Raw genomic sequence first — 18,482 nt, 5'->3', positions numbered from 1 at the left:
ATGATGAAGATTGTCATGAGTGATTACACAAAATAAAAGATTATATTTAAGATAAAATAAGTCTGGAACATGTACGTGTTCTCTAGAGTTGAAGAAAATTATTTTACTTTACTTCCTTAAAATTGCAAAAATTATGGAAGAATTAATTACTTTAAAGGGGAGATTCATCACAGTCACAGTTTTGTTGACAGCAAATGTGGGGAGATACCTAGTTTTTTTTTTTAATGAATAATAATGATTGAGCTGTTCTATTATCTATAGATTATATTCATTTTTATTTCTATAAAACTGGATGAACATCCTTTGTGGACACTGAAAAAATTGCTTAATTACCACATAATGAATTTATATGACTCTTAGCTCATTAAAACTGTTCTTTATTACAGGAAATATATATATATATATATATATATATATATATATATATATATATATATATTCTTTTTTTTTATGTTTGATGTATTATTCCAAGAGTAACACGCATCTAATGTGTGCAACTCAATACATAGCCTAAATACAATAAATCATTATATGCCATTTAGAAGCTGACATTAAGACCGTAAAGCGATTGTTGTGTCGCGAAAAGAACGCCTTGCTTTTTCACGACAGCCGGAGCCGAGAGTGCCGTAAAGCATTTCTTCTCAACACATGGGTAAGTTGTTAAACGTGTCTGTTAGAATTGAGCGAATATAACACTTATCTCTATATGGACATGTCTTAAACTGTATTACATCTCAGATTTGTTGTATTTTCAACCAGTATTTTTGTGATCTGCTGAAGATAAAATATAAAACAATTATCCAGCGGTTCTTAACAAAGTTTATATGTAGCATGGCTTGAGCTTTCAGCTAACGAGAGCAGGCATGCTCAAGCAGTTATGTGCAACACTATATGTGAATATTTAAAAAAACAAACAAATATTGACAAATATTTCTCAGTGGTTATGAGGAATATTCCTGGTGTATCATGTAATGTTGCTGTTTTGCAGTTTGGCTGGACACCATGGAGTCCAAACCAAGGAAGAAATCATTCAACCTTAAAGATGGAAAGAAAGCTGGATTTAAAGGGAAGGGTAAGAACAGTTTAAACGCCCAATCTGTGTTTTTATTATCATCATTATCATTATTATTATCATTATCATTATTATTTGGCCTAGGTGGCATCAAACCTTCAAGCCTTATTGTTTATTATTGGTTTATTACTGCATCTAATTTATTAATTTGTTCAACTTTATTGTCATTGTCAGAGTTCAAGTATGGAGTATAAATACAGCTTAATGCAGTTAACATCCAACCAGTAGTGCAAATAGTTAAAGTTAAAATGAGACAAGGTTATGATGCAGTAAGTTAACAGTGTACAGTAAAGGTGAACAATATGATGCATACCAGTAATGCAATTAAATTAAATGGAATAAATAAGAATTATGGTGCAGTTAGTTGAGATAAACGTATACAGGTAGAGATCAGCAGCATGATGCATGAAATCTGATGCATACATACAGTGGATAAAAATGCAGATGTGTAAATAGCAATAATATGCAAATAACAGTCTGATATAAATAATCGTAATAATGACAGATAATAATTGCAGTAGTAATAATAATAATAATAATAATAATAATAATAATAGTAATAATAATAATAGTAATAATGTGTACTTACTTCTGATGGAAATGGCTAAACAGATTCCCTCTTGTGAATTTTCTAGCTGTTGATACATAACAGGGTAAACAATTATAAATAAAAGACTTTTTTAAAAGACTTTTTAAACAGTTGTTCTGTGAAAACCTTTAGGCAAACCTGAGGGAAAGTCTGCTGGGAAACCTGCTTTTAAACCTCGCAACTTGGATAAAAAGAAAACCTTTTCAAAACCAGGAGGGAAAGGAGGACCAAAGAAATTCTTCAAGCAAAAGCCAACAGAAGGAAAGATGACAAAGAAGAGAAAACTGTCAGAAGACCATAAAAGCTCAGACGAAGGTATGTACCGTTGTTAGTTATTTTTAGCAGCACAATTCTGACAATTGAGCCATGTGGTCATTGCTGATGTGTGTGGTTGTGTCGAACTGTGCAGGCTCAGAGGCAAAGAAACCCAAGTGGAATGAGTTCAAACAAAAGAAGAAAGAGTTGAAACAAAACCGACAGCAGAACGATAAGAAAGAGACCTACCACATAGTGACCAGAGCCAAACAAGTGTGGGAGATAGTCAGAAGGTGAGCAGTTCTCCATGACATGGTCATTAATGTGTCTATATAGTGTGTTTTAGTGCTGCTCTGTTCCCATTTGTTCATTTTCAATACGATATTGGGTCTTTGAGAACCACCGATCCCTGATGCTAATCTGATAGTAACTTCCTCAATGTAACTGTGACCTATTCTCTGTTTAAAAAAAAAAAAAAAAAACTTGTGATGAGGCAGAAATATTATGTCATGATTTGTCAAATTATTGGACATTTTATTTTAACATTTTTAACAACATAATTGCAAAAGGATGAAAATGACACATTTAATACAAAATTAGATTATGTCCAATCAGCTGCTTGTGGAGTCAGATAAGTTCATTAAGGGGGCATGATGCTTATTGTTCTGCAATTGATCACTATATCAGTATCATTTTATACCACAGTTGTTGCTATTCAATTCTCAAATCTGATTGGTCAGAAGTTGTTGATCAATAAAATTAAACAGCATGCCCTATGATGTAATGTTCAGAGGTTTATATTGATGCGCTCCTAATATGTCATTATTTCTATAGTAACAGCTCATTCACAAGGACCTGTATGGCTCGACATTAAAGCCTTAAAATAAACAGATGTTTAAAAAAGTGTTCTTTTTCAAATGGAAAAAATATATAAACATTGCTGGTGAAGCTTCTCGTAAGGAGACATTTGTGTAATGTATGAAAAGAAGACCTCAGACATGTGACAAGCTCCTTTCTTATTAACTTCCACTTCAGGGAGGTAACAGCCCTCCATATGGTTGTTAATTGTTTTATTCCTTCCATACGGTATTGCCCAGCCGTAGGTAGCTTTAGGACAAGGTGTGTCGTGTGCTCCCGAGCATGATCTGTATTGCAGCAGTCAATATCACATGCACTCACAGCATATATAATTGGATTAGAAAATGTTATCCTGCTGTGATCTGTAAAATCAGTGCCTTATTGATTAATATTTTCTTGGTGTAGAAACTTGCTTTAAGTTGCATCTTGTTAAAGAGACGCATGGTTTGAAAATAAGTTGTACTATAAACAGCAGGCCTGGAGCTTGCAGATCATCAACCAATCATCAGTGTTGTTAATCAGAAATCTGGATATCTTAATCAGCAACAGATGTCAATCATGTCCATGGCAAAAAAACAGACATAGAACTCTGAGGTTTAAAATCCAATACAGATCTGCTAGTACAGTTAGTGCTGCCAATATCACCGCTATACTTATTGGCTGCTACTCAATAATTTATAGTTTACAGCCCATGCTCTGTGTATTTATTGTCTTGTCTGTTTATCGTCTTGTCTGTTTATTGCACTCGTCTCACGCTGTTGTGTATTTGCACTTTATGTTGTCTTGTGTACTGCTACGTGTTGCACCATGGTCCTGGAGAAACGACATTTCGATCCAAGTGTCAAATCAAGTGGGTTTTTATCCAGTGATGTTGAAAACCCACTTGACTTGACACTTGATCCTGTGTTTTAGGCCTACATTGGCCTGTATTGGGTTGATGCATTCTTACTGTGTCTAAGTGCACACATCTGAGCCACTAAACACATCTAATTTTCGCTTTTGCGTAGTGAGCAGATTACAGTTCCACACACACGTGTAATTTGCATGTGATTGCACTGTGTCACTGTGGTTGTGTTTTTGGCTGCAGGAAAGACTGTGACGCAGACAAGAGAGCAAAGTTGATGAAAGAACTGCAGGAGCTTGTACGGGGCAAGATAAAGACGGTGAGTACTTGTTTTAGCCTTCGTGTTGTCAGTGCTAACAAGACTCTGTATGTGTTACACAAAACAGCTTTAAGTATTTGTGTACTACCAAGGACTTTGAGACTTTGGTTTTGTTTAAGATTGACACTGAACAAGATCATAGTTAAGAGTGTGTTGATGTCTCACAGAGTCAGAGCATTACCACTGAATGAAGGGCGATGTAGCACATGCAATGTTTTTTCTTTTTATTTCTGCATATAATTTGATTTGCAGTTGCAGTACTAATTATCATCTTATGTCATGTTCTTCTAGATTGCATTTGCCCATGACTCGACTCGAGTGCTTCAGTGTTTCATACAGTTTGGGAACGACAAGCAGCGACAAGAGATCTTTGATGAACTTAAAGGTGTGTGTTCATGACAGCAGTATTTTAGCACTTTGGTCTAAAATTGTTTTTGTGAATTGCATTTAAAAATTTTTTTTGAATTTGTCACTCTTTGTCCAGATCACATGGTGGAGTTGAGTAAATCCAAATATGCAAGGAACATTGTAAAGAAATTTTTAATGTATGGGTAAGTACCCATGTTTCTCAGTGATAAAATCACGGTCATTACATTTACATTTATGGCATTTGGCAGACGCCCCTATCCAGAGCAACTTACAAAAGTGCTTTGAAGTCTCTGTCAATAAATACATTATAATACATTTACAAATACATTCGCTAGCTCACAAACTAAGAATATCGTAATATAGTAACAAGTACTCGGACAATACAAAGTTTTTTTTTTTTTTTTAATTTAAAAAAAAAAAAAATTTATTATTTTTTTTAAGTGCTAATTTAAGTACTTCAGGAAGAGGTAGGTCTTTATACGTCATTTGAAGACTGCCAGTGACTCAGCTGTTCAGACATCTAGGGGAAGTTCAATCCACCACCTGGGTGCCAGAGCAGAGAAGAGTCTTGATGCATGCCTTCCTTGTACCCTGGGACCAGTCGAGCAGTGCTAGAGGATCGGAGGGAGCGTGGTGCAATGTGGGACACAGATATGTGTCCAGCACTGCTGCAGATATGTGTCCCGCACTCGTTAGGCTCAGTGTGTGAGGCATTATACAAAATCAAGCACAATATCTGTTACATATGCTCTTATATTAAAATGCAATCTATACTTCAACTATACTCCCAGCTTTTGAACAGTATCTGTCATGACGTTCTTATGAATTCTTAGGATGGAAAAAGTAATAAATAATAAATAAATACTATAAATAAATCGTGCCTACATTTTTTTTTATCCTTTTAAACACAATCTTTCTTTGACTGCAGTAGCAGATCCAGTCTTCCATCTTTCAGATTTCCTCATTGGCTTGATGGGACTTCATTAATCATTAATCACTAAAACGTTTGTTAGACAGTGATTAACTCTTTGAGAATTTACTGTTCTTAAGCCACAGCTTCAGCTTTGTCCAGTGATGTTTTACACACCCACTGAAAGCAAAAGATTCATTATGACATGACTACGTGCTTAATTTGATCTATTTTTTTAAAATCCAGTTTTGTTAGATTGCTCATGTAATCTTTTAACATGGTGTATATCTGACACTAGTTTGAACTGGTAACATGACCTGAATGCCAAAAAAAAAAAAAACCTCCTTCAAACATTTCCACTATTGCAAAATTGATGGCTGTTGAGTTGGCATAAAAGTAGCATGAATACCAATCAGATGTTCTCAGATTTCAGTTCCACATATGAAAGTACTAAAACTGAAAATGTCAGCCTGAATATGATGATTGCTGTTGACTCGATCCAGGTAAAGACAAATCTGTGTCACATATGAGGCAGAAAATAGCAGTTACACTGGAGGAAGAAGAGTCTGAAATACAAAGGAATGGAAAAAGTGGATTTTATATATTCAGTATGACCCAGAGAGAGAGAGAGAGAGAGAGAAAATTATTAAACTCACCTTTTGTCTGTGCTCCATCAGGAACAAGAAACAGGTCGCAGAGGTGATGGTGGCCTTTAAAGGGAAGGTCAGACAGATGCTCAGACACTCGGAGGCTTCGTCTGTGGTTGAGTATGCTTACAACGACAAGGCCATCCTCTCCCAGAGACTCATGCTTACAGAGGAGCTTTATGGAAACACGTTCCAAGTCTGCAAGGTAGCAATATTTTCAGGCTTCTTCTTTTTCCTCTGGTTTTGCTTCATGTTCCAGTTACTTGCTGCTCTTGGTTTAGAGTTAATAGTAACAGCAGGATTTTGTTTCCAGTCCTCAGTGTGTCCTACGATAGAAAAGGTCCTGGAGAACAATCCAGATAAAGTGGAGAGCATCATGGAAGAAATGAAACAGATCCTCACACCTATGGCTCAAAAGTAAGCTTGAATAATCAGCGAGTGTCCAATATATTCATGTACTGTGCCATGTGTAAAGTGGGCAGGGTTCATTTAGAGTAAAGATTGTGTGTATCAGGCTGGGAGTCTTGAAATGAGGGCTGTCAATCAAGTGCAAACATTAGAATATTAGGTCACGCCCACCACAACCGTTTTTAGATCAGCGAATTCGGGTGATGATTCTGTTTTGTTATATTTCTGTTTTTCTTTATTTTTAACTTAATTTTTTGTACAGATAGTATGATTGATTGATTGATTGAAATAAATAAATAAATAAATTACGTGTGGACATTAGAATAATAGGCCACACCCACCACAACAGTTTTAAATTAGCAAATTCAGCCAGTGTTTTTTTTTTTTTTTTTTGTGTTATATTATTGTTGTTTTGTTTTTCTTCAATCTTTAAACTTGTCTATGATTTTATTGTTGGTTAAAATAAAGTCAGTGCTGTGTATGGGGAGTCAGGTCGGATTTGGTGGGAATTTTGTACTCGTGTGTCATACACTAGCTCAGATGCATCAAATGTCAGCATGCCCCAACTTCAGGCATGAAACAAGTCCAGATATATGGTGGTTGGCAGGAGCCGCAGCCAATCAGGAGGGAGAGAGAGAGTGCAAGATTTCCAAAATTATGCTATAGGAGGAAAATGGAGTTGAATGAATTTTAGCTTTTTTCTTGATGAATAGGTTAAACATTTATTATTTATTTATTTGTTCTCTAATTTGGTGGGAAGCTAGAAAATGACGGATGATAGTTAGTTGATCTGGTTTTATACACCAGGTATCAACGATGCACGAGCACTGCAGCTTGATCAGGTAGTCACAGTAAGAGCCACGCAGCAGATGTTAGCTAAAGGACAAGATATTGTAGGGAGATTTTACTCTATTATCTGCTGCTCTGGTGACTGTGTCGGTCACAGTGATGTGCACAATAAAATACTGAGTAATCGTGAGTCGTGAGTAATCCGGCTGCATCAACTCGGTGTACATTGTGCTGTTTGGGACACAGCATTGAATTCTGTCTGAATGTGTCTCTTTCACTCGCACTTTCAGAATTATCGTGAACAGTGCAGGAAGAGCATAGCACAAACCACGTTCATGTTCATCCGCAGATAGTATTTTTCAGCCAGAGATCTTACACACTGTAGCATTTGGCTAAATTATTTTTTGTTTTCTGGTTGTTAACATTATGTAATTATGTCTAATATGTTTTTTTTTTCTTGACAGAGAAGCTGTCATTAAACATTCACTTGTCCACAAAGTATTCCTCGACTTCTTCCTCCACGCACCAGAGAAACAGCGAACAGTAAGTGATCAGTCCAGTGAAGAGTATTAATATTAAAAGAACTTGGATTTAAGATCATTTCAGAATTTTACAGACCTGTGTTAAATCTGCATTGCAGGAAATGATTGAGTCTATAAGGGAATCAGTGGTGTACATGGCACACACACATGATGGCGCGCGTGTAGCTATGCACTGCTTGTGGCACGGCACAGCCAAGGTGAGCTCGCACTGCTCCTGAAATGCCATAATAGGTAGAAGTTAGAGACTTACCTCATTTCCTGCATTCTTCTAAATGTGTGTGTGACCTGTATTTCAGGACAGGAAGGTTATTGTGAAAACCATGAAGACGTACATGGCCAAGTTTGCAACGGTAAACTGAGTTTTTATACAGCAGTGTTGCACAGTAGGGTTGCTCCATGATGGGCGAAATAATAATCAGCATTTTATTTTCAATATTGAAATAATGATCATGAACATTATCTCATTTTTAATTGAAATGGCTTATTATTGCACTTGATCTTTTTAGCACTTTACATAAACAGCCACTAGATTTTTCTTCACATTATTTATAATAAACACTTATTTTATCTTAATTTTATTTTATTCAAAATATGACTGGTCCTTAGTCTTATTAATTCAGTTAAATATAATTCGGTTAAGTGCAGCCCTTTGTGTTTAAAAATGATTCAATACTATATGGAAAGCAGATCAGTTACAAAGACACAATTACGAAGACACAACGGGCCACACGAGACTGACCCATGGATATTTATTGAAGGGCGAGGAACCATCACAGTGTCAACATTGTAACACAATGATAACACAATATTGTCCCTTGACTGTAAAACATATTTTTCTGGTCTGCCCTATTTTTAATGTCATGAGACAACGCCTTTTATCAGGACAAACTTTGAACAATTTGTTTTGTAAGATGGACCCCAGAAAACTTTTACAATTTTTATCACAAGTAAATTTAAAGAATTGTTTATAGCATTGTTGTGTTACATAGAAATGTTTGATTTTTTTTTTTTAATAAGCTGAATAATCTGTATTTGCCCTGAAATAGCCATTGAAGCTGGGATGGCAATAAACTTAAATACAAACAAACAGTACTATATGGAAAAGCTACAATTACATACATGCATTTAGCAGCTCATGAATCTGATGCTCTGTTGCACAGGGAGAATACGGACACTTGGTGCTACTCGCAGCTTTCGACTGTATCGATGACACCAAACTGGTCAAGCAAGCAATTATATCAGTGAGTGCTTTAACTTTTCACCTACACAATATTATTTTGGTCTTATCTGATCATTTATCACTGAAGGACATTAATCAGTTTTACAGTTTTATTAGCCTCTAAGATCATGATTCTGATGGAGCGCTTTATTAGAGTTTGCACATGCATTAGATTTTAAAGACTTTCAGGTCTCCTGTTCCGTAGATCAAATAAAAACAAATTCAAATATCTACAATTTTATGATTAACGTCAATGGAAGGCATTTTTAAAAAAACTCACTGCGGAATATTGTAATTCCCAGGAGCTGGTGAGTTCCCTGGAAGAGGTCATCAGTAATAAACACGGCAAGAAGGTGCTGCTGTATTTGCTTAGCCCTCGAGACCCGGCTCACCTGTTACCTGAAATTGTGCAGCTGCTGGAGAAGGGGGATGGCAATGCCCATAGGTCAGACACACATACATACACAGACACGCACACACACACACACACACAGCCTTATTTATTTATTTATTTACTTACTTACTTACTTACTTACTTACTTACTTATTTATTTCCAGTTATAATAAGCTACATTTCAAGAACAAGATTAGAACTTTCTTCACTAATAAATGAAAAAGTAGTGATTGTATACTGATATATGAAAGCAATATTTTTATACAACACTACACTCTAACAGGACGTGCTGTAGTCTTTGCTGTAAAACCAAAAGTCCAGGATGTGGAGCTGGACCTGATCCAACTCCTCCTTTAACCCTAAACCCTAAACCCTTAACCCTAACCCACGAGACACTGTACAACATGGAACACCACACGTAACAACACAGCCTGAAACGCACCTAATTGTCTCCACCCCCTGGACTTTTGGTTTGACTTCACCCAGGTAGGAGGAGCTGGATCAGGTCTGACTCCACCCCCTGGACTTTTGGTTCTGCAGCAAGTAGTCCTTGACTTCTATAGGTGTAGTAAGGAGACTGTTAAACATGCTGGTTAAACATGCTAGAATAAGAACTATGTACTTGTAGGCAAACTTGTAAGTTAAACCTAATATATTATTTGTTCTGTAGTAAAAAGGACATGGCCGTGAGGAGACGAGAGCTCTTAGAAGCCATTTCTCCTCCTCTGCTGCAGTACCTGTGTGAGAACACTCACTCCATGGTGATGGATAAAGCCTGCAGCGTAGTAGTCAGTGACATCCTGGGAGCCGCCGTCGGTGACCTCCGACCGGCCATGGAAGCCGTAGCCCGACTGGCAGCTGAAGACTTTGTGTCCGGCGGTGTGGAAGGACAGGTGTGTTATGGATGCATAATTAAGGCTATGGAATATTCGGGAGGGGCACGGTGGCTTAGGGGTTAGCATGTTTGCCTCGCATCTCCGGGACTGGGGGTTCAATTCCCACCTCTGCCCTGTGTGCGCGGAGTGTGCGTGTTCTCCCCGTGCTTCAGGTATTTCAGTCCAATAACATGCATTGTAGGCTGACATGCATTGTATCTCTAAAATTGTCCGGAGTGTGTGTGCGATTGTGCCCTGCGATGGGTTGGCACCCTGTCCAGGATATCCCGCTGCCTTGTGCCCTGAGTCCCCTGTGATAGGCTTCAGGCTCCCCACGACTCTTACAGCGGTATTTACAGCGGTACAGTAATTGGATGGATGGAATATTCAGGCTTTTACTCCAGCACTGTCCAATCACCTTTTTAGATTTGTGCTTGTAAATTTAAATGTATAATTATTGGGATGTTTTTTTCACCAAGATTAAAGCAATGATAGATGTAGGAATTCACCGATTTGAGTAAGTGCACCAGTCTTGATATTTACAATAAGACTGAACAACTGGGGATAGTCATCAGGCTCTCATGAGTGAATATGGGCGGCCCTATATCAGTGAGGTGTGTCGGTAAGACGCGGGGTGCATCCCAAAACTCCAATTCATGTCTCCCTGATGCCTCAATCCTGCGTTCTTCAGCCTGTGACCCAGAAATCAGTGGCAATCTGCCATCTTTTTGTGATGTACCAATTCTTAAAATGTAGTCTGAGGAATCAAGGAATGAGGAGATAGAAGGCTGTTCAATCAAGAATACATGGGTTCTAATGTGTGACATAAGCCTATGGTATAAATATTCCAACTTCTCCCAAAAAGCAGTGTATTAAATGATACAGCAATAAAAACCTCAAATATAAGAAGGAGGCGTGGCTTTCCACTCTTCAGAGGTAACACTTTCTGATTCAGAATTATGCAAAGATTTTAATCACATTATATTGCATCACAACTTTTGTAGATTGTATTTAAGCATAGCCCACTTTAAATGTGTCTTTTAAAAAACAAATTGCTTGGATTGAGAAACATATTGTATTGTAATGAACAGAGTGATAAAAATCCCTGTTTTAAAAAAAAAAAAAAAAAGAACTTCAAGTGAGTTATATTAAACGGATTTAAAGCTTTATGGCCAAAGTAAAAAGCTTTTTTTTCCCCTTTCTTTGTTCTAGCTGCACATGGCTGAACACCCTGCTGGTCATCTTGTGCTGAAATGGCTGATTGAGCAGGACTCTAAGATGAAAGCATCCGAGCGAGAGGGTAAGGGTGAAGCTCTCTACATTTTATTTGTGACCACTTTAGCCACGGAAATTCAATTGGGGAAAAAAAACCCAATAATAAAGACCTCACCTTCAAGTTTTGAAATTGAATTGTTGCTTACATTTTGACTGTGACACTGCTGTTTATTGGTTTGCTGTGTGTGTGTGTGTGTGTGTGTGTGTGTGTGTGTGTGTGTGTGTGTGTGTGTGTGTGTGTGTGTGTGTGTGTGTAGAGCGTTTCTCCCGGATCCTCCTGGAGACGGTGGGGTTAGAAAAGCTGAAAACATGGGCTTCAGTCAACCGTGGAGCCATTGTGCTGTCATGGTGAGTGAGCTTGGTTGAAGTGTGTTATTTTATTTTGCTCAAAAAGTCCTTACACACTTTGCTAAACCATATTCACTGTGGAGGATGGCAAAACTACAGACATTCAGTGGTATCAAATGTGAACTGGTGAAAAGTATCCGAAGGAATTTCGATTCATGGCCAAATGACTGCAGCTGAATTCCTGTAATTCATGTAAAAAAGAGCATTTCTCAAGCCTTCACGGAAGATTTCTTGCTCTCCCATCAGGCTTACTGTTTCACAAAGCCTTCTTTTATTGTAAAGCCATATTCCACTGTGCTTGGCCCTAGTGTAAGCCAGTTGTATAGCGGCCATGCCACAGTATCCCCCTCCCAGTGTTAGTGTGCTAATAAAGGAGTACACAGTGGCTCCCTCCTTCCATTCAGCCTTCTAGTAGGATTACTTCACTTCTCCATAACGCTCCTCGCCCTCCCTGGTCTTTGTGCCTGACCTCCTCTAATCTCCCTAAGACTTTAAGCAGCGAGAGATTTGTCTGTTTCCCTCCATACACCATGCATGCACAATGGAGGTTTGTTTTCGTAGGTCAAGGCTTTTCATTAACATGTGGGAATGTAATGTTTAATTTTATACCACAGCACTGTTGCATTTTCAATTCTGATTGGTCTTCTCTAACAGTAGCTCTGACAGTAGCTCCAGCTGCACGGTTTATATTAATTCACTCGTTCTAATGTATTATGGTTTCTATATTAACAACTTAATAAACAGATTAAAAACATTCTGTTATTCAATAAAGGAATATCGCTTTGTAACAGTCAGCAAGTTTACTGCCACGGGAAAGTCTTCGGGTCAGAAAACTTCATTTCCGGTTTCTATCTAACAGGACAAGTTGTGATTTTTTTGTCTTAACTTATTTGTTTTGACTTCAGGAGAGGGAAAAAAAGAGAGGTTGGTAAGAGGATGACTGTTTATAGCTGATATAAAATAAGTGGTAATAGGAACAAACTTGTTTCTTGGATATTCCACATCATTAAATGTAACTATAAACAGATAAAGTATGAAGTATGATGTGTTGTTCTTTAATTAATAAAAATTACTGTTAACAATTAGCAATTACTCTGGTATACGTAGCATTGTGCCACCACTTCAGTGATTATTTTCCAATAACTGCATACCCTGAAGTGCTGAATTCCTAACATTGCTAATGATATTATATGGGAACACTTCCCAAAGATGATCAACTGATTGTTAGTTCCTTTAAAATCAGTGAACATTGTTGTATGCATAATTCCCTTAGTTGTGTGTACATAGGCCTGTCTCAGTTATGAACTTTTAATAGACGATTGTAAATATTAACAGTTTAATAGTCTTTCCTGTTGCCTTCATGCTACATAATGTTCATGCTACAATGATGTTCTCGTACCTTGTAAGTATGAACACTATAAGGCCAAAAGTATGTGGACACCTGACCATCACACCTATTTGTGCTTGTTGAACATTACATTCTGAAACCATCGGCATTATTATGAAGTTTTGGTCCCCCTCTTTGCTGCTACTAAAAGCCTCCACTCTTCTGGGAAGACTTTCCACTTTATTTCGGAGCGTGGCTGTGGGGATTTGTGGTCATTCAGCCACAAGAGCGCAGAGCCACAGCCACGGAGGCCTGGCGTACAGTCATCGTTCCAGTTCATCCCAAAGGTGTTCAGTAGGGTCGAAGGCCCACGTATAGGTGTGATAGTCAGGTGTCCACATACTTTTGGCCATATAATGTAAATAAATTAAGATTGAATTTAATTTTCAAATGGAAGAAATGACAAATACAGTAAATCCTATTACTAAAACTGAACAATAAATGAATTTCCATAGTAAATGGCATAAATGAATAACAGAATGTCAAAAGTCTCTATCACTAAAACGTGTAGATGACGAGGAATTTGAGATGGTTGCAGCTTGAATATTACCTATCTGAATATTACCGTAATAGATGACAAAACAGTTTATAGCGCAAAACCCTTTACTGAGAATACTCATTCATATATGATGGAACAATAATTGAATTATGAAGATAGTAATGTCCTCAGTAATCAATAGATTAATCTCTAATTGAGACAGATGTAGTTGTATTTCTCCTTGCTTTTCTGCCAGCCATTTAACCTGGGTAAAGGTTATGAATAGAAATTACCATTAGTAGTAAATCCACTTAATGTGTAATGGTCTGCATGGTTTCTAAATTAACATTAATTTCTTTGTTTTTGCCCTCTACAGTCTCCTCCAGAGTGCAGAGGAAGGTGTTGCACAGGAAGTAAAGGCTGCTTTACAGTCCATTCTAACTGACCTACAAAAAGTCCAAAACTCAAAAGGAGTGGAGACTCTACTGGAGAAACTGGCCTAGTAAAATGTTGGTACTGATGCACACTGCTTTTATACACTGCATCTTGCTGGGACATCGAGACGGTGATGTGAATTCTCAGCTGAAAATCTGTTTCCCCTGTCCTCTCCTCAGTGGGACTTCGCGTAATTAGGCCCAGTTTGTAAGTAAGCAAGAGGACCTCAGCTGCGTAGTGTAATGATTTTTGTAACTCTTTGTTTCAATTGTTTTTTCATTTGAATCGTTCACCCTGGGATTATATGTATTTAAATAAGAAATACATGATCTCACACACACAGATTGTTGCATTGGTCATTATGTCAAGCTTGTTTAACTGTTTAATATTATGTTTCAAGATGATAGGAAATATATTTCACCTAAAGTAGAATTCAGTTGCTCTATTGTGAAACATGAAGACTTTAACCGATTCAAAGGATTGACAACAAATTGTGTTGAAGCACAAAACTACTTTTTATGCAAAAAAAAAAAAAAAATGTTTGTGTAGGTGCTTGTAACTATTTCCAATAACTATATATCCACATGTCCTGCTAAATTTGCATGCATGCACACTCACCAGAAAATGGGTTCTGTTGTCCTTCCCCACGCCCATCTGTCTTCACGGAATCTGCACCGTTCGTGTCCTTATGTTCAAGGGTTAATCTTTTAAGGATCTTGTGCTTACATGAGCATCAGCTTTAAATTATTTGCTGTTTCATTTGTCTGTCTCGTTACTTTATTCAATGGAAAGTCTCGAACTTTAGTTTTAGTTTGTCATGTTGTTTTTTTTTTTTAATCAAACAACTGTTCTGGCGCTGCACAGTATAATTTAGTTTTTTCCCAGCAGGAATGGTTTTCTAAAGACTTTTCTACTTTGTCAGGCACAGCAACCCTGTTGCTTGAGAAAATCATTTTATATTAAGCATAAATCGGCTTTTGCAGATTGAATCTTGTGCAGATGTTCGTAAAGGTAAAGAGAACTAGTCATGGCCAGAGTTTGGCCCTTGAACTCATTATATATATAATCAGCCATTCACACAGGATTATTTCATTTTATTTTCATGGAGTGACCTTATGACTTGTTTCTTAGAAAATTAAAACCCAACATGTGCATCATTATGTTAAAACAATTATATCTGGCTTGTTCATGAAGTTCTCATTCAAATTCCTATTGTGTGACCTTATCAGTGGTGCTGGAGCACAAATGCTTACACAAAATATTTTACTTCACCACGTGTGTAGGTTTTTTGCACCATCATTAATAAAACTGTAATAAAAATAGAAAGATAACATGCTCATAACAGTTAAAATGAATTACAATTAAAATAAAGAAAAAAGAAATTCTACTGCTTGTAAAAGCATGCAAAAATATATTGAGAAAGCAATGTCAGTACAGCAAGATTAATGAATTTAGCTTAGTGAATACAGAGAGAAATCTAAAAATGCTGACGCTAAGCAACCATTGCAAGAAGTGTGCCTCGCAGTGCTTATTCCAAAAAAATTGGGATTCCATTTGTGATGGGTTTTGATCTTACATGTCCATAGCTGGAGTACAACTGAAATTAACCACACTCCTTGTTGTTTCTGTAGTAAAATCACTCGATTCGTTATTTTTTAATTATTTTTATTTTACATTTTTTTGTTCCCCTCTATGTGTAACAACACTTGGCAGGGCCTCTCTTGTGGGTTAGTGTCAGGCTTCCTCACAGCACTCTACAAACTTCTTGACAGCTCTTTTGGCAAATCTCACCTTGCCCCGTGCCTTCACACTGGAGGTGTATTCATGGGATTTCAGCTTGGAGTAATAGTCTGAGAACTTGTTGTATAAGATGGAGATGGGCATGCCATTCAGAATGATCCCGAATGAAATGCAGGCAAATGCAAAAATCCTACCCAGGTGCGTCTCTGGGAACATGTCACCGTAGCCCACTGTGGAAATACTCACCTACAGAACAAATAGACGAATGTGATTTAAATGCACTTGTGCAAGTAAACGTAATCAAATGCAGCTGTTTAGTGTATGGGGGGAAACACCTGACCTGAGCGAAGGGCTGATAATAGAAATGTGTTGCATAGATTCCAAGGGTTGTATTCACGCTAAGCCTTATAATACCCTCAGGAAGCAATGTTTAATAGCATTATGTTATAACTGCACTACTTGGCATTGAGCAGGTGTAAGTTGCCAAGTTGACAAGTAATACAAAGAAAGCCCTATGTGCATTATCCCAACTACAAAGTAACAATGCTTCAACTATCTTAAACAGTAGACTACTGGGAATTTAATTTAAACAGTATAGTTGCATCCTGGAAAAGTTAACAGGAGCACTCCCGTTTCCATTTTTTCAGTATGCTTAAACTATTTTTTGATGGTCTGAAACCCTCTGTGGATTTTAAGTTTCCACTTCAAGATGCAGAATTAATAATTTAAAAAAAAATGTACTTACAGCTGCCCACCACCATGCATGAGGTATGCTAGTAAAGTTTGTCTGGTGGACATCGTGCTCCACAGTGTAAACCATAGCAGAAAAGGTGAAAATTCCCATTGCGATGAAAAGAAAAAGGCAGCCAACTTGCTGATAGCATTGACGGAGTGTGAAGCCGAAGGCTCGCAGTCCAGTGGAGTGTCGGGCCAGCTTCAGAATCCGGAAGATCCTCATGAGACGCATGATACGCAGCACCTGTCCCACTTTCCCCACCCGCCCCACTGTCTCAATGTCGCTGCCATGCTTCTCAATGTCCTCATTTTCAAAGCACTCCAGGATCACCTGGAGGTACAGTGGGAGGATGGCGATCAGGTCCACGGCATTCAGCATACTCCTCCCAAAGCTTTTGAGATCTGGTGTAGACACAAGCCGGAGCAGGTACTCCATTGTAAAGAATGCAATGCAGAAAGTTTCCACATACTCAGCATAGGTTTTCCCACTAAGCTGGCCAGTTGGCATTGTGTACTGCATCTCCTCCACTGTGTTAAGGGTCATGGCCACCAGTGACACCAACACGAAGAAGCTGGAAGCCACAGCCATAAGTTTGGCCGTGACTGAAGAGAAAGGTTTCTCCATGAGGTTCCAAATTTTGCGACGTGTATGCCCGAAAGCCATTCCTCTGAACAGCTCTTCGTTTTCCTCCACCTCAATTTCAGCTTGCAGCTCGCGCTGCACTTTCAGCTGCTCGTTCAGCTCATCTTGTCGTTCTTCAAATGAGATGCGACAACAGCGGTGAGTGTTCTTGATTCGGACACCCCAGTAGTTGATTTCCTCCAAGAAGTTGCGAGGACACAACTCATCTTTTATCCAGAGAACCCCAGTCCGGTAGAAATTGAAGATGATGTGAAAGACATCTGGATCTCGGTCAAAGAAAAATTCGTTATTCTGGACAATATAGTCATCGCAGAGGTCAAGCTTTCTGTTATGGTCTGTGTATGTCGCAAGACGGCCAATTCTGGTCTTGGGATACTTGGCTGCCACCCTGTAAGATATCTGGTAAACCTTACCACCTACGTTGATGTTCAGCATGTAGTTTTTAGCTGGAGATGATATCTTTACAGGGGCTGGTAAAACCTTGTCATCCTCCTCCTCCTCTTCTTCGAGGTTATAGATATCTCGGCTGAGTTCCTGCATTGAATTCCATGGCTTCAGCCAGTGTTGCTGGGCAAATGGAAGCTCACTCTCCTCCACTGGATCACTAGGAGAAAGGGTTGTGCTCCCAAGCTTGTAATTAGGGAACAGGCTTCGCCTCCTGCCCTTAAGCTTGAACATGGTCGTCATGTTCTCTCAACCTGTCTCACTGGGTATTGAGCATGCAAGAGCAGTGCATGTCTCTAATACCCTCCTGAAAATTGGGATCCTAGCACACCAGTAGGGAGGAAGCAGCAGTGACTATATAATGTTGCTGACTGAGAGGCTCTGTATGCTTAACGGTTTAAATACTATTATCCTCTCCCTAGATTCCCCACCCTGATGTCTTTCATTTGCCTTACATTCACAAATCTCTTCCACAACAGACTTTAGGTATTATCCCATATGCTGGGCATAAACCCTAATAGGGTTTTCACTCTTTCCATGCTCCCATACTCGATCTGAACTCTAATCAGAGGTGCTACTTCATTCCATTAGAACTTTTATGGTATAATGTTTAGTTTATTTGAAATAGTAATGCCAGCATCTACAAAAAGAAAACAATGACACCCCATCAGAATTAAATTTGCTACTAATGTACACAAGCCAGGCAATGATGATCAACACCGTATTATGCAGAAAAGCCTTTGAATGTCAAGTGCATTACTCTAACCTGTAATCCTAATTAACCTGAGCCATATAACCTTTTCAAAGTGTTACATCCTCCTTAGTCTAAACTTTTAATGTGGATTATGCGTTTGTTATGAATTTCTTGATTTTGGTACACACCCTGCAATGTCATTGTTTTCCCTTT

At 38.1% G+C, this 18,482-nt stretch overlaps 2 protein-coding genes across 2 annotated transcripts; one reads left to right on the top strand and one right to left on the bottom strand.

Moving 5' to 3' along the window:
- Positions 1-584: 584 nt before the first annotated feature.
- On the top strand, positions 585-15,187 carry pum3 (pumilio RNA-binding family member 3). Its single transcript, XM_026942455.3, has 18 exons — positions 585-652; positions 989-1,072; positions 1,794-1,976; positions 2,071-2,209; positions 3,862-3,937; positions 4,229-4,322; positions 4,422-4,488; positions 5,894-6,068; positions 6,177-6,280; positions 7,525-7,603; positions 7,701-7,799; positions 7,899-7,952; positions 8,763-8,843; positions 9,124-9,266; positions 9,886-10,108; positions 11,303-11,390; positions 11,623-11,713; positions 13,955-15,187. Exons 1-18 carry the CDS (start codon positions 649-651, stop codon positions 14,079-14,081), a joined length of 1,911 nt encoding a protein of 636 aa, XP_026798256.3. The 5' UTR covers positions 585-648; the 3' UTR covers positions 14,082-15,187.
- Positions 15,188-15,578: 391 nt separating this feature from the next.
- On the bottom strand, positions 15,579-17,857 carry kcnv2a (potassium channel, subfamily V, member 2a). The gene is made up of 2 exons (XM_026942817.3): positions 16,499-17,857; positions 15,579-15,999 (listed from the first exon to the last, which is right to left on the bottom strand). Exons 1-2 carry the CDS (start codon positions 17,816-17,818, stop codon positions 15,748-15,750), a joined length of 1,572 nt encoding a protein of 523 aa, XP_026798618.2. The 5' UTR covers positions 17,819-17,857; the 3' UTR covers positions 15,579-15,747.
- Positions 17,858-18,482: the final 625 nt, after the last annotated feature.

This window comes from Pangasianodon hypophthalmus, chromosome 17, assembly GCF_027358585.1.
Source record: "Pangasianodon hypophthalmus isolate fPanHyp1 chromosome 17, fPanHyp1.pri, whole genome shotgun sequence".
Classification (NCBI taxonomy): Eukaryota; Metazoa; Chordata; class Actinopteri; order Siluriformes; family Pangasiidae; genus Pangasianodon; species Pangasianodon hypophthalmus.
Note: the sequence above shows the minus strand (reverse complement) of the source record. Positions and strands in the feature narration are given on the sequence as shown.